General features: G+C 42.8%; 1 protein-coding gene across 5 annotated transcripts in view; it reads left to right on the plus strand.

The window, feature by feature from the left end:
* TENM3 (teneurin transmembrane protein 3) overlaps positions 1–16,062 on the plus strand; it is a 592,885-nt gene that overhangs the window by 553,752 nt on the left and 23,071 nt on the right. For all 5 annotated transcript variants that reach the window (XM_032869853.1, XM_032869854.1, XM_032869855.1 and 2 more), the window contains 3 exons: positions 2,484–2,716; positions 3,806–3,960; positions 4,737–5,611. In XM_032869853.1, the coding sequence (XP_032725744.1) occupies positions 2,484–2,716; positions 3,806–3,960; positions 4,737–5,611 (1,263 nt within the window). The remainder of the gene's footprint in view (positions 1–2,483; positions 2,717–3,805; positions 3,961–4,736; positions 5,612–16,062) is intronic.

Here is a 16,062-nt window from a genome sequence, read left to right on the forward strand (position 1 = left end):
TAACAGCAGGCCCAAGGAAACAAATGTGAACGTCTCCAAGTTTAGATAGTCATTTTTTTCCCTAGGAACATTTTCAGAAAGCCAGTCATGGTGGAAGCAGTTAACAGTCTTTCTCGCGCTTTTCTACCATAGAGAGTTACAAGGCAAAAGACGGCGGTGTGAGAGGGGGCGGGACAGAACCAAGTGTGCAGAATAGCTAATGCTCACTGAGTATGTATTATGTACTAGACACTGTTCTAAGCATCGTATCTGTATTAGCTGCTGTCACCCTGTCAGCATCCCATGAAATGTGTATTATTGTTCTTACCACACCGTTAGTGAGTGATGAAGCTGGGATTCAGACCCTGACAGTCTGGTCCAGAGGTCATGCTCATAGATGCACCACCAGCAAGGAAACGAAGTGTATGTTTGTGTGTGTGTGTGTGTGTGTGTTTTCATAACCAGCTCTCTGACTATTTATAATTACTATATAATTGGGGAGATAAGAAGAGACTAGAGAAGTGTCTCCAGTGTCACGTCTCTCAAGATAGACCCAGTTTGAATGAGTCGCAACCCTGTCACCAACCATAGATCGGAAAGACCAGGTCTGTCCATATCAGGCTGTTTGTAGGGGGAAAATAACCTCTTAAAGTTGCCCTGAAGGTTATATTGATATGTTGAAGCTTTTCGCTTCATTACCAAGTAACAATCTACCACATTACGGAACCCAACATTTCTGTGCCCTTAAAATTTCAGGCATCAGTTTAGAAAAGTGACATAATAACACTTAACCATGGCAAGGAGATCATTTGGTAAAACCCATAGGTCTGAAATGGTTTTACCTCAGATGACTTGTATCTCTTTGAGTCCTTTGTTTCACTGTCCACCCTCTCATACATGTTCCCCCACTCAAGACTTCTAGCTCAAATAGGTCTCTTGTCACCAAAAAATATTGAAGAGTAGAAAGGAGACCCGAGCCCTGAAGGTATTCAAGGCTGTGTGTGTCTCAGTGTTTCCCTGTAAATCCACATCATAGCCATAGGCCTTTCGGATTTCCAGAAGATTCCATGCAGATTCCACATGTGACCATCCAGCTGGGCACCCACCAGTGTGAGGCCCACTCGTGAAACCTAGAACTTGCTATTTTAACAGCAGACTCTCTCACAGGGGCCCCAAAGTACATGTATTCACCACTTAAGAGGAAGGGCATTAAGTAGTGGGAATTGTCTCATTAGACCCTAATAGTAATGAAAAGACCACTACATCATTATTTAGAATCAACACTTTCATATAATTCAACTTTTACTACATCTTTTAGATATTCACATATAAAATAAATGGAAACAAGAAAAGTGTGTGTGTGTGTGTGCGCGCGCGCGCATGTAGAGAGAGTAAGAGAAAGATTGAGTTAGTAAAATCAAGTTTATCATCAAGATAATGTGGAATCTGTTGGATTCTTATCTGTTGACGTCTTTATGGGGACACCAAATTATTTAAACTCTTTTTAGAATTTTTTTCCAGAAGGCATTATTTGCACCATGTACAAAATTACGTTAATCCTAAGAATGTGGTATTGTGTGTTTATCAAGAGATTAACTTTCTAATTCCAATTGAGTGTCATAATTCGTCCATTCCTTGCTGATGTCCGTCTTACCACTCTTTACAGGCAGGGGGACATAAAATAGTTCACAGTTGCCTTACTTGGTATGTATAAAATTGAGGCACTATGTTTTGTGAACAAATGCCTACATCTCACCAAATTCACAGACAGGTCTCAGAGCAGCTTCATTTACAACTTTTAAAAGTAGAACTGATGGGTTCACCATTCCGGCTCACAGCACGAGGCTCCCAACTGAGACGTCCCCCTCCACATGAGTGACCTTATTTTAGTATTTCACCCCCTGCTTCAAGACAAATGTAACTGCATCAGATCGCCGTTCTGGATGACGATAGAGTGACCGGGACAGACACTACTCTACATTTTGTCAGGGGCAGGTGTCCGTGGGATTTGGATTTGTAGCAAAACAGGAGACCTCCCTTTCCTGAGGAGTGAGGGAAATCAGTGGTACATTCTCCTTCACTGGAGTTGGACAGAGGCACCCTTCCTATGGAATCAACTTTATGTCTGTCACTCGAGGGCACGTTATTAATGGCTTTTCATTGAACCAAAAGGGTTTAGAGAACTTGCTTCTCTCTCCATTTTAGGCTAAAAGCATCTTGCCTTCCAAAGGGAATTATTTTCAAGATGGCCGCTCTAATAAATTTAATAATTAAATCCTCCGCAACAGGCAAGGGAGGAAGAGAGTCCTATCAGAGCTCGCTTCAAACTCTTCTCAGTCATTCTTTGAAGTCGTTATTAAATATGCTGTTCATTTTCCAGTCTTTAATAACGGTTTATAATCAGTTTCTCAAGATTGGTTTTGTTTTGCTCTTGATTCTCCCCCGTGTGTTAGGGGTAACTGTCTTGTGATGTTTACGTATGATCCTTTTCTTTTTTTTAACAGCAGCAACCCAGCTCACAGATACTACCTTGCAACTGATCCAGTCACAGGAGATTTGTATGTTTCTGACACTAACACCCGCAGAATTTATCGCCCAAAGTCACTTACGGGTACAAAAGATTTGACTAAAAATGCTGAAGTCGTTGCTGGGACAGGGGAGCAGTGCCTTCCGTTTGATGAAGCCAGATGTGGAGATGGGGGGAAGGCCATTGAAGCAACCCTCATGAGTCCCAAAGGTACTGGCATTTACCAATTTGAAGATTTCTTTTTATTAAAAAAAAAAAAAATACAGAAAACCCAGTTAGTGCCTGATTGTGTTTAATGCTGAGTCTAACAGTTTACACTCAACTGTGTTCTAGAAAGCAGTTTCACATCCAGTGTTTTGAAAAGCCATGTAGTGTGAAACTGCTAGAATCCTAAGTTGATTTTACAGTAAATATTGGGTTCGTGGCATTTTTTTTATCATTCCATTTTTTTTTTTTTTCACATTTCCAAAGAGGAAAGCAACGAGTCCATATTATTCAGGTCACATCCTGTTAAACTTCAAGGAAGTGTCCAGATTCTTTCATTGTCCTGGAATCTCTTTGTCATGAATGAGTCCCAGACCTCTTTAAAAGCCATCACTAAGCAACGCTATTAGTCCTCACCCAGTTCAGAGCTATTAAACTTTTGTTTCTATGCCATGGGAAAAAATGCTTGCTGTGAGGAATTTCTGGGGATAACAAGGGCTAAAATTCTATGTGATAAAGGTTTCTAGCTTTTAAACCAGTTGGGACTGACTCCTTGCTCATGTATTATGCCATTCATTACAATGTTTTTTGGTTTGGGGCTTTTTTTTTTTTTTTTCATTATAGCTGGCAACTGTTATGTGAATAAGGACTGGAAAAAAGCATTTGTTGTACTGAATTATTCATAATAGCAAATTTCATTGTAACAAGGTCAACGAAACACTAACCTTGGCTCAGATCTATTTTTGTTAGAATACAGTTAGTTCGGAGTAAGAGAATTTGACCTGTTTCTATAATTGATAGACAACAACATTATACAGAAGTTACAATTTTATATTTAAGATACAGGGAGCACCTATATGATTCATACACCAAGTAGAGATTCTTACAAATTTCGGTTATTTCCTTACTACATTTTACGTAGATGTATGTTACAAATGCCTCTGTTGGGTTTTTCCTAATGTATTTGCAATCTACCATCTGACCTGCTACCTATCACCTATATTATCCCTGGGGTTGAACGTTGAATTTAATCATGAGCCCAAAAAATGCATCCCATTTGGAAAAAATTGGTCACGCTTACTTCTCTTGGAAAAGGAATGGCGATTGATAAGAATGGATTGATCTACTTTGTTGACGGAACCATGATCAGAAAAGTTGATCAAAATGGGATCATATCAACTCTCCTGGGCTCCAACGATCTGACTTCAGCCAGACCTTTGACATGTGACACCAGCATGCACATCAGCCAGGTAGCGAAAATCTTAAGCTGCATTGTTTGTTTCCCTTCTAGGCGTCTCGGTTGACTAAGTCAGTAGTCTGGGATGGCCCCGTAATAAACTGAATATATACCGTGTGTGGCATTCATGGTATTAGAGCTGTTCCGTTTAAATGTATCTCAGGAGCTAATAAAAAGTTATTTTCTTCTATGGTTCTGCATTTGATGAATTCAATGAGATTACGGAGCAATTAGCATGAAGAAATGCTAAAGCATTCGAAATAAAATACCAGTAGAGTAGCAGCAGGCAGATATTCCAGAAAGAACAAAACAGCTTAAATCTCTAATCTTTTGATTGCACAAGCTCTTTAAGCAGTAGAAAGAACCCACTATGATTAGTCCCAAGGGACTTGTATTTAGAATGAGGGACTTTCCTGTTGGCCTGATTGAAAACACAATAGAACACTAATGTATTCATAACCTAGAAAGCCTCGACGTCTGGTGCTTATTACAGCCGAAGGAACATACATGTTCATATCTCATTGAAACCTATTAACTCACTGCTTAGAGGTTGCTTTTTGGCTGTAACTTGCAAGTCTTCCAGTGAGCTGCATTTTTAACTAAAACTTATTTCCTGCATTTGTCTCCCCTCGAAATTTTTAAGTTTACTTTACAGTAGCTATTCCAGGGAACAATGTTAAAACGGTTGATCAAATTAAGGGTAATTTCCTTAAACGGTCTAATTCACTCTTCCAGCAAATTAACTGCGGCACAGAAACTGACTAATCGGGCCATTTCTTTTCTCCGAAGGTGCGTCTGGAGTGGCCCACTGACCTCGCCATTAACCCCATGGATAACTCTATTTATGTCCTGGATAATAACGTCGTCCTGCAAATCACGGAGAACCGCCAAGTGCGCATCGCAGCTGGACGGCCCATGCACTGCCAGGTGCCAGGGGTGGAATATTCCGTGGGGAAGCACGCGGTCCAGACGACCCTGGAATCTGCCACCGCCATCGCCGTGTCCTACAGCGGGGTCCTGTACATCACCGAGACCGATGAAAAGAAAATTAACCGGATAAGGCAGGTCACCACGGATGGGGAGATCTCGCTGGTGGCGGGGATACCTTCGGAGTGTGACTGCAAAAATGACGCCAACTGTGACTGTTACCAGAGCGGAGATGGCTATGCCAAAGACGCCAAGCTCAGTGCCCCGTCCTCCCTGGCCGCCTCCCCAGATGGCACCCTGTACATCGCGGACCTGGGCAACATTCGGATCCGGGCTGTGTCAAAGAACAAGCCTTTCCTTAACTCTATGAACTTTTACGAAGTTGCCTCTCCAATGGACCAGGAGCTCTATATCTTTGACATCAATGGCACTCACCAGTATACTGTAAGCTTAGTCACTGGCGATTACCTGTACAATTTTAGCTACAGCAATGATAACGATATCACCGCTGTGACAGACAGCAGCGGTAATACTCTTAGAATTAGACGGGACCCGAATCGGATGCCAGTACGCGTGGTGTCTCCAGATAACCAAGTGATATGGTTGACAATAGGAACGAATGGATGTCTGAAAAGCATGACCGCTCAAGGACTAGAATTAGTTTTGTTTACTTACCATGGCAATAGTGGCCTTTTAGCCACTAAGAGCGATGAGACTGGATGGACAACGTTTTTCGAGTAAGTATATCCAAATTCTGCTCTGCTTATAAAATGCTGTGATAGAGTCATGTGGTCTAAAAATAATGATATAATCTAAAGGGCTGGTGAGATCCAGGTTCGGGGGAACCTGGAGCTTCTCTAATTTGGGGATCCCTCGCTCTCCAAAAAAGAAGACAAAATTAGATAAAAGAAGGGACCCATACGATGGGGAAGTTCTGAAAATCTTCCGCATCATTGGCCTCACGGTCAGTGTACCTCGGCTTAAGGGTTAACGTTTTGCTTCACACAGACCTAATCTAAACTGCACCAAGAGGACCTTTCCACCAGATGCAAATCAGCAAGTTCTGGTTGCTGTGGAAGGTGCATGAAAAAGCCCGAGGCTCATGCTGCCACTATATTCCCCTACTAAATATGTGAGCCGCGGCCCAGGCGGTGTGCTATTTGAACAGCCACATTTTGCGAGGTCAATCAGAATGAAATGAGAATCAGCCATTGTATATTTTATGGGATATGTACTTTGCAGTGAACGCATATGTAAAATCATTTTCGATTACTCTTCACTTCACTAACATCACACAAACCATAAGGGGAAATTAGATGTACAGAGATGGCATGTTGACAAATGCAAAATAGTCCTTGAAATGAATATTGAGTTCCTGGGTGTGATTTTTACAATGATATGCTAAAGCAGAAGTATTTTTTGTAGAAGTACACCTCTAAAATTATAATAAAAGTCAGTAGGAAAAAAAATGATCCAATATACAAATATTTTCCGTACAGCCTTTCTGGAATGGATCTTATACATAAAGCTGAGTTCTCCTGTAGCTTGAATTGCTTTTCTTTTTTGACAGATTCCCTTTTAATAAAATGAATGTTACCCAGCAGCATGATTTTGTCAGAGGAACAAATCTTTTCAATTGAATTACATTAAAATTCTGTTCTTAACATTCCTTTTGCTCATTTTAGGATCGCAATAGGAAAGGAATAAATTGGAAGTTAATGGAAAGCACTTCCTTTGCACCATTTTCAAAGTGATAGCAGGCTATATTGCCAAAGAGGAAAAAAAAAAAAAAAAGAGTATAGGAAAAGTGCTACCATCAGATGAGACTGGGCAGGAGAGCTGCTCTGATAATAAGACCTTTAGGAAATGATGGTGGCATTGGTAGGGTTTCAGTTTAGTTAAAAGCAGGGAGGAAAAAATAGAGCAATAAGTTTTTAGTACAGTCTAGGACTCAAGCTCTGCTCTGTGGGCCACTTTTGAATGTGTCCTTATTTGTTCCCGGGAATTGACACTGCATAGAAGTTTATCGTGTGGGTGACTGCTGGCACATGAACTTCTTGCAGCTGATACAGTGGTTTATTTGTGACCTACGAATACATTTTAATTGAGTCTGGAAAATTAGAGAAAGGGATATACTCCATTGATAGAGTTGATCTGGACTAGTATAAACAAATTTAGGATTTCTACCTTTTTTATAAAGTGTGGTGCACAAAGAAGACCTATTTCTCCATTCACAGGCTCTCCAAGAACCCCAGACTTAGCTCAGAATCATCACAGCAGTGAACGTAGAGTTAGAGTTGGCAGGCCGGTCTCATGACTGTAAGGGGCAAGCATTGTTTTAAAGAATAAAATTTGTGATTAACTTAAATACATCACAATCACATCTTCACCAATATAAAGTCATTACACATCATGTTTAAAGTAGAACTATTAAGTCACAGTTAAATAAGTTAAATAAGGGCAAATAATGCCAAACGCTTTATGCAAATATTTTTTCTAAATATATTATATTTAAATAAATATATATTTATGCGTGTAAATATACGCGCACAGACATTTGGGTTCTAATTTGAGAATAGAGTGTTTTAATAAACCAGTGCTTGAAAAATCATTTTTATAATAAAATGAGCAGAAATATTGCTTTTTTTTTTTTTAAATGTGCTTTTATCACATGTTCTCTAGATGTCTGCAGCAAAAGACATGACTAAAAAAATGTCTAAGAAACATTTTTGCATTTTGACAAAGCAGTGTATTACAGTATGAGACAGAACAAAAAAAAGGCACTTAACCCAAGTAACTCAGAATCATCATCTCAAAATAACAAGTGATCTTTTTTTTCTTTCTATACATTTTCACACTTTGCTTGTGAAAGAGCAAGGACCCCCCTCTTCTGTCTAAGCTTCAGAAACTCTAAAACGCATTCAAAAGTAAGCACGCAGAAGAAGGGCGGGGAAGGCCATTTTCAGGCCACCCTCTCTGCTGAGAGAGAGAAGCACATTCTGTGTGCATTGATTTGCAACTATGGATGGACACACTGAACCCCCTCTCCATCAGAGTCTTGATGAGAATTTCTGCTCACCACCTCCTGTCTTGGACACGGGACTGGGTGAAGGTGCTGGGGGGTGTGGCAGGGGCATCTGAATCCCGGTCAGACATATTCCGTGTTCGCCATCTTGGTGAGCAGGCGCACTCCCAGAATACCAGTAATATCTGTCACATTCCCCGTCGTATCTGTGCAATACTGCGTGTCTAAGTTCGACTTGAGAATGATATTTGGTGATTTTATAAAGGAAGGGATGCTGGAAGTTTGACAATGGTCAGAGTTCTACGAAAACCACAAGGATATTGGGCAGGGGGGTGGAGGGGGCCGGGAATCACCATTCCCAACTGAAAAACACCTGTTTTCTGTGACTTTCATGACCCCAGTCCCTAGAGCTGCTGCAGGCTTTATAATCAGCTTTCTGCACAAATTCCTCTTTCGCAAAGAGAAATTAAACTTTTCAGCCCAAATTCCCACTTGTACATGTCCGGCTTTCTCCCTAGCCTAGTGCCTTAAAAGCCTTGAGATTAAAAGCTCTCTAGGACAGAAACAGCTGGCAGAAGACCCAGAATCAATAAATTTGCCTACTGATAAAAGTACAGTCACTGTGCTGCCTACCGAAGACATTTTAAGAAGAGAATTAGCTCAATGACTTACCTTGTATGCTTTAATTTTATTAATGTTTTCTCAGTACAAACTTTAGTTTACCAGTCATGTGCCACAGTATTGCTGTGAGACAGAATAAAATGTGAAAGCATTTTCTAAAATGCAAACTAATTATCTTTTTGGCTCGCACATCTCCTGGAATGTTGCAGGGATACAGAACTCTTCCAATAACTATTTCTTGGTCGAAGGAATAGAGAGTGAAACCAGCGGTGGAGACAAGTGAATGTTTATTTCTACAGAAGAGCTGGATAGAAGCCATCCCTGGCTCTTGCCCAGGCTTCATGGAAAGAGTACCCTATGAATTTTGCTCACTCGCTTTCTCAGATAGTTTGGACTTCTCTGCACCAAGAGTCGATGCTGAAAATATTAACAATTTGTATTCTTTGTTGCTGATATTGATAGTACATGTTTACTCCAGTTTCGTTGGCTTTGTACAATCAGGACTTCCTCAGTTGCTGTATTAGTAAAATAGTTAATGAGAAAAACATCTTTGTCTTGATGACACTGCCTTCTGAGATGTTGGTCTTAAGGAGTTGGCTTGGAGTAAAGACAGAGAACATGTCCCAGGCAGGTGCGTTTGAGGTATATTGTTGTACCTACAATCAGAAAGGATGAGTCTAGGAAGAGAAAACCCAGTTCCCAAATTGAGATTCTTATCAGTCACCCATAAAATAGGGTGATTTTTTAGGGTACACAGATAGTTTCTGAAGTACAAGAACCTTCATCTCAAAACTAGAGATAGCATTTTCTCCTTAGCAGCTGTTTCTCTCCTTGTTCTTTGTCATGATTATGTCCCTATTGTGACTTGTTAGAGAAATGGCCAATATTCTTGGACGTGCTACTGGATGGGATGATAGGAAGACTGCCAGAGGGTTTGTAACTCAGCTTTGAAATCTCAGAGGTAGACTGATCTGTTTCACGGACTGAGTAACTCTGTGCTACTGATTGAATAAGCCTCCTGTCCAACATCTCCTCTTCCACTGACTTGTCAAGCAGTGCAAAGGATGTCCAACTAGCTAATGTGTGAGGACACTGTGATAAGCCTCGTTACTCCCTTCCCTTAGTATTAGGGACCATTTCATGCTGGTATTCACACCATTTAAAAACAATGATCACATGTTACAATTCCTTAGCTAGAATAATTTCAGGGTGGTCAATAAGATCTCACCTACTAAAAGTGTATTATTTGAAACATTTAGATCCAAAGCGAAACCACAGCTCTCACACTTGAATGCACACAAAAGCAAATCCAGTGTATTGAATGGGGCAATAGAATAAATTATTGACTAGTAAATGGCATTTCACAGTTCTCTGCTTGCTCACCCCCAGAAAAGGCAAACTGTTAGGGTTTGCAAACTGTTTGATGCTCTTCTGTCTGGTTAAAGAAGACACCTTTTTTTTTTTTTTAAATGCTCTGAGTCCTGACTGATACGTACAGATACACCAGCAGGTTGGTGGCAATCTTTCTGTCATCTTCTATCAAATTTTCTGTCATCATCACACACCAACCTTATCTATTCATCATTTAGAGCTTTATATTTGTGGAGCTGACTGTGTGCTCTTTCATGAGCTCTGTTCAGATGTACAGAGTAAATTAACGAGCTTCCGCTTTTACACGTTTATGTAGGTACATATGGGTCTCTAGCTTCTCAATCGAGTGCTTTATCATCCCTCACCCAAGTTTAGCAAATTCAGAATGAGCTTCTGAACCATTTCTTGATAATGAACTCAGCTCTGCACCCATGGCAAACCCATGACTCCCCCTGACATCAGTTCTGAGACTCTGGGAAAGTATTCACGTGGGATCTCAAGGAGGGAGGACAGGCCAGGTAAAGAGAGGGTGGACAACGGACCCCAACTAGTGCATGGAAAATGCAGGTGATCTGGAAAACTCAACGACTCCAAATTAGAAGAGATGAGCTGTGCCCGTTAACACCAAATCCTGTCTAAACAGCCTGACGTCCGTGCTGTGGTGTGCCCTCCTCACGTGTGTTACTCCAGGAGCCTGTGATGGCAGGGACAGTGGAGAGGCATCTGCCACAGCACGAAACGGGGACAGTCTTCTGCCTGGGATGGGCCGCTGACATCCGAGCCTGAGCATTCAGACCCAGAAACCACGGTGCCATGCTCTGTTTTGTCAAAACAAAGCCCATTTTATAAACATGTCTAGAAATGGTACCAGGTGTCGCACACACTCTTTCTTTTCTTTTTTTCTTTTTCTTCCTTTTTTATTTTAAAGTTTTTGTTTTTCATTCCACGTAGTCAGCCTACCGTGTGATCTTAGTTTCAGATGCACGTAGATGTACGAGGGTCATTCCACACTTCCGTGCTCCACCCAGTTCTCATCAGGACGGGTGCCCCCCTCCATCCCCATCACCTGGCTCCACCATCCTCCCACCCACCTCCCCTCTGCCGACCCTCTGTCTGTTCTCTGCTTCCTTTGCTCCTGGAAGGAAACACTTAAGACTTGGAGGGTGATTTTTAAGAGATTTTATTAGAGCCCTTAAAACCATGGGGAAACGCTATGGTTGATTTCCATGTTTGCTATTTTGTTTAACTGTTTAGTAATTTTGCTTTGAATTTTTAACCAGAATGTGTATTCCCAGAGACGCCAGTAAAAACAAACAAACAAACAAACAAACAAAATATGCAGGCGATTGAACAAAGTGGGCTCTGTACATTTCAAACATTAACCTGAGTGCTACAAAGGCAATGCTTTTATTAATACGTGACTTACTCCAGTTTTCTCCTGCAATCTGGTTTTAAGATATAGTTCATTCTGTCCAGGTTTGAAAACAGAAAGGGAAATAGGGTTATTTGTGTTATCCATAGGACTTGAAGCAATCGCAGCAAGTAAAAACTGATACAGGTTTTCTCAGTAGATCTCAACATACAACATAATAGAAAATGTCTCCAATTTTTCTCAGTATAATCTGCAATGTTTCAACGGTTGCAAGGCTACAGTAACCCTTTCGATGTGTTCCATTTAGCAAATTAATGTTCTAGATGTGCTAACTTGCTCCGTAATGGTTCAAGAGTGAGTAAATGCAGCTTCCAAAAGTGTTGAATTCCCTCTTTAATTATGTAACTGTCTAAATCTGACAGCCCCGTGTGTGTGCAGCTCCCCTTTGACACAGTGATTATCCAATGATTTACTGTAAGACTGTGTATATACACCAACCGTTTTAAAGGCTGGTTGGATAACAGGACAAGAAATTGCTCATTGACAACCAGTGAAAGCGAATGGCTCGTTTTTTAACAATCCCAGAACCGAAGATCCACAGAGGGCTATTTTCCAGAGACTATCCAATATCTCTGGCTCCTCCATGATACCGAAATAAAAGCAGCTTCAGCAGCCCTCACCCCTGGCTACCCTCGTTCCCCAGCCTTCCAGAGAAAGTCCTTGCCCGTAGGCCAGGGTCCTGGAATGCTTTCAGAATGTCTAGGGGCTGCAGATGCAGAACTCGTGTGGCGAATGCACTCCCAGGGTTGGGGAAAGCAGTCTGTGAAGAAGATAAGATGATTGGGAGTGCCATCCCCATGCTTCAGATCACCCCAAATCCTACTTAGCCCCCTCCCCTCCATCACTACCCCATCTCAAACGTATACACATGCACACACTTCAAAACACAGTTCCCAGACCTTGGTTCATCCCGAAGTTTGGTAAATCTGCAGTTTGTACAGTGAGGACCCCCCCAAACATAATAAATAAATAATATAATATGTGTGTATATATATGTATATACATCTGTATATATATACATATATATAATATATATAAACTTCTGAGAAAACATTAATGTAAAGAAATACCACATTGTATCCCTGGCTAAAAACTAGGTTTCGTTCAGTTTAAACCTACTTTAAGAATTTAAGTCTTCTATAAACTAAGATTTTCCCATCTCTGAGCCTTGTAATGAAGAGCGGTATATAAACAGCAAAAGCTGGAAAAACCTGTCGTTTATCTAAAGGAGTAGTTAATAAATTTTTAAGTACTTAGTGAACATAAGGCACGCATCAGCTAGAAGAAACTTCTTTCTCTTTGCAGCTCCAGGAAAGGAAAAAAGGAGCCAAGTTCTAGTAAAGGCAAAAGCAAAGGCTACCCAGAGGGATTGGTAGAAAGTTCTTTACGCACAGATGCGGTTTTTAAACTGGATCTTTAGAGGCCAAGTAACAAAAGAAAGATTAAAAGAGTGTTCTAATCCAGGGAAACAAAATGGCTGCGTATCAGAAAACATCACACGACTTCCTTCCGGCGTGAACCAGGGCCTCGTCAGGAGGACTGAATCCTAACCCTTTAAGACCCCGGGAATGAGTTTAGGCAGTGGTTATTCGTGATGTAGAGCTGGTGACAAAGTTAACACCCTGTACAAATCTGTAAGTGCATATGCAATTCAAAAGAAACTCACGGTAGGGGGTCCTGGGGGCTCTGTCCTTAAGCATCTGCCTTGGGCTCAGGTCCTGACCCCCCAAGTGCTGGGATGGGCCCCTGCTCAGAGGGGAGTCTGCTTCTCCCTCTTCCTCTGCTGCCAGTCCCCCTGTGCTTTCTGTCAGAGGAATGAATAAAATCTTAAAAAAGAAAGGGAGAGGGAGAGAGGGAGGGAAGAAGGAAGGAAGGAGGGAAAGAAGGAAGGAAAGAGGGAAGAAAGAAAGAAAATACCTTGGAAAAGGCCCCCATGATTCTAGGCGCCTGACACTTTGGAAGCCAGAGGTCCCAGCCCCTGAGCGAGGAGCTGGAGAGAAAGGGGCCCTGAAGAGCAGTTGAGGGCCGTGGAGGGCATCGGTTCAGGGCGGGGAGCCTGGCGGCCAAAGCTGCCAGATTCTCTGGACCCCAAATTTCCCTTGACATCTGCTCTCTAGCAAGCCGAGACCTGTTCTCTAAACAAAGGAGTCCTGCTCACCTCAACCTTCCTCAGTCAATAAACAGCTGGGGTTGTTTGTTTGTTTTAAGAAATCGGACCTAAATAGGATCCTTCTCTCAATGATGGCCAATCAAGAATCTTTCCAACCCAAGGAGAACCAATTCTGGATTGTCCTGACTTGGATGCCTTTGTCTCCAGGCACAGGAATTTCAAGGCTGGGGTATCTCCTTGTCCCGACTCCCTGATGTGGTCTTCATAGCTGTGGGAGGAAAGAGGCATCGGGTCCCTTTTCTTGGATTCGATCTCTGAACAGTATGTCCCGCCTGTGACCGTCTATCCCTGGGATCCGTGTTCACAGAGAGGGCTGGACCAGCGAGGTGAGGAAGGAAAGGTCCACCAGGCCTCTGCTTCTCTGAACTCGTTTTCTGAGGTGTTGGAACAGGAGAACACGGGCGCGACTTCAGACCACTGCCTTTTCTGGTTGAATGGAGCAAAGCACTGGTCCAAATTCGCCCCCAACAGCAAAGACCTGTGACTGAGCTACAGCTTGGCAGCAAAGAAATGCAAACAGGCGTCAGTCACCTCCCCGACCGGTGCAGGTCCCAGCCCTGCTCACTGAGATCCCTCTCAGCACTCGAGACAGAAATCATGAGAATTAATACTTTTCTCCCCAGTGCCTGATTTGTGCGGATTTCTTACCGATGACATTGCTGCTGAACTCGAAAGAAGATAATCTGTCTCCGAGATAATTGTTAAAATGCCTAAACCTCAGACTCGTTTCTAGAATAGGCCAATGTAAGTTCTCTGGATATTCATGTGACAAATCACAGTCTTGCTCTTAGGGCTCCTAGTCAGCCCACCATTCGGAGTTTCGATCGGGCTCCGCTCTGCTGTTTTCGCTGTTGTGCGCGCCCTTTGCCGGGAACGAGGATCGAGGAAGGATTCACGCCCACGTTTTGCTGTGAGAGGGTTAGTCATTTTGGTCTCCTTCACTGAAGCAGCCGATGAGATGTTGTACCACATTAGCGCTGTGGGAAAGAAGTATTGCCCTAACAGATGACGAGATTAAGGGGAGTTTTGGGGGGCGGCGGGGAGTGCTGGCTGCTGAACTATGGACGGAAATTGGAACCTAAGGAACTCCAGTGGTTGCAAGAGAACATTGTCCCTCTGTATCATGGGGACAGTGGGGAGCAAGGCAGGCTGGGTAAGTCTCCTTCATAGACATCCTTGCTGTGTTACAAGCCTGACACCAGATGATGTGGGTTCACTAAGCACCCCCCAGAGTACGCTTGTCCTGGGGTGGCCCCGGAAAGACGAGGAAGGGCCAGTCTTAAGTCGGACTTGAACATTTATCTGGGACCTTCAGAGGTCCCAGAATGCCCGCAGACCAACATCTCCTGTTGCCTCAACCGTCTCAGAGCAGGTCGACTTCGGGCTGGAGAAACCAGTGGGTATAAAACGTCCGTGTTTAGCTTCACTCTTCTGCAGGCGAAGAGAGGAAAGGTTCGGGAGGGGCATGGCCAGCACTACATGAGTAAATACATCAGCTTAGCTCCTGTCTGAGAAAGACCAGCTAACTCGGGCCTAGGCTGAGTCCACTGCTTCTCTTCTCTGGTTTACTTGCTTCTCCAGAGCGCCACTCTCATTACGCAGATTTTTCTCAAAAGCAGGGGATAATTTGTAAAAACATGACGTTTTCCCATTTTATGGGAAAACACGGAAGACAACAGATAATCTTGTCGTGGAGTTTTAAAGAAGGTTTTCGAGAATGGCGCCCTGTCTGTACCGGAATGAGTTTGCAGTATGAGGAGTGTGTTGACATTGTGTTGGCAACAGTGTGTCTCAGGCAATCTTTCTCTCAGTTGAGGAACCACAGAGGGGCAGGGAAGTATAGCATAGTGGTGTTCCAGAAGATTAATCTGCTATCCGTGAACATGACGAGGGACAAGAAGATGCATGTTTACATCCAGGGCGGCTGCGGGAAAGGGGATGGAGGTAGCTGAGAGATGGCGAAGGGAAAATGTAGAGTGGGAACCTCTATCTACAAGGGGGGGAGAGGAAATTTCACGTCTGGACGAATCCAGCATTTCAACTGACAGGGGCCGAGGCTCTGACTCTCTGGGGCATTGGTCCATAATCTCGCTGCTTAGGAAACTTAAAAAGAGATTTAAAAATATACCACAAAGGCTGAAACAGCAAGTCTAGGCAAAATGCAATCAAAATTAAAGACGAACAAATATATAAACATCAAATAAGGACATCCCATCAGCAAGAGAGCAGAAGGTCGTGAAGAGCCTGGGGGAGTCCGTCTTTTTCTGGGGAGAGTTCTTTGTGAAGAGGGTCAATCGGGAGCTAAAAGAATGTGCTGTGTTATGAATTTGAAGCCATGAGGCCGAGACCAGAGGATTGGAATGGAGAGCATGAGGTTGATGTTCTATTCAAATTCCCTAGAGCCTACTGCGTTGTAAATTCGAACGGCTAATAAAGCTACGTCTCAGATACACAAGCTGGGCCCGGCTGGTTCCCCACCAAGGCCAAGCAACATTAACTCGAGCCACAGCGTTGCACGGGAGCAGGGACTCTGTCCCGAGGCATGTATGTGAGGGGAAGGCCTCCTTTA

This window comes from Lontra canadensis, unplaced genomic scaffold, assembly GCF_010015895.1.
Source record: "Lontra canadensis isolate GAN:19392208 unplaced genomic scaffold, GSC_riverotter_1.0 scaffold39, whole genome shotgun sequence".
Lineage (NCBI taxonomy): Eukaryota > Metazoa > Chordata > Mammalia > Carnivora > Mustelidae > Lontra > Lontra canadensis.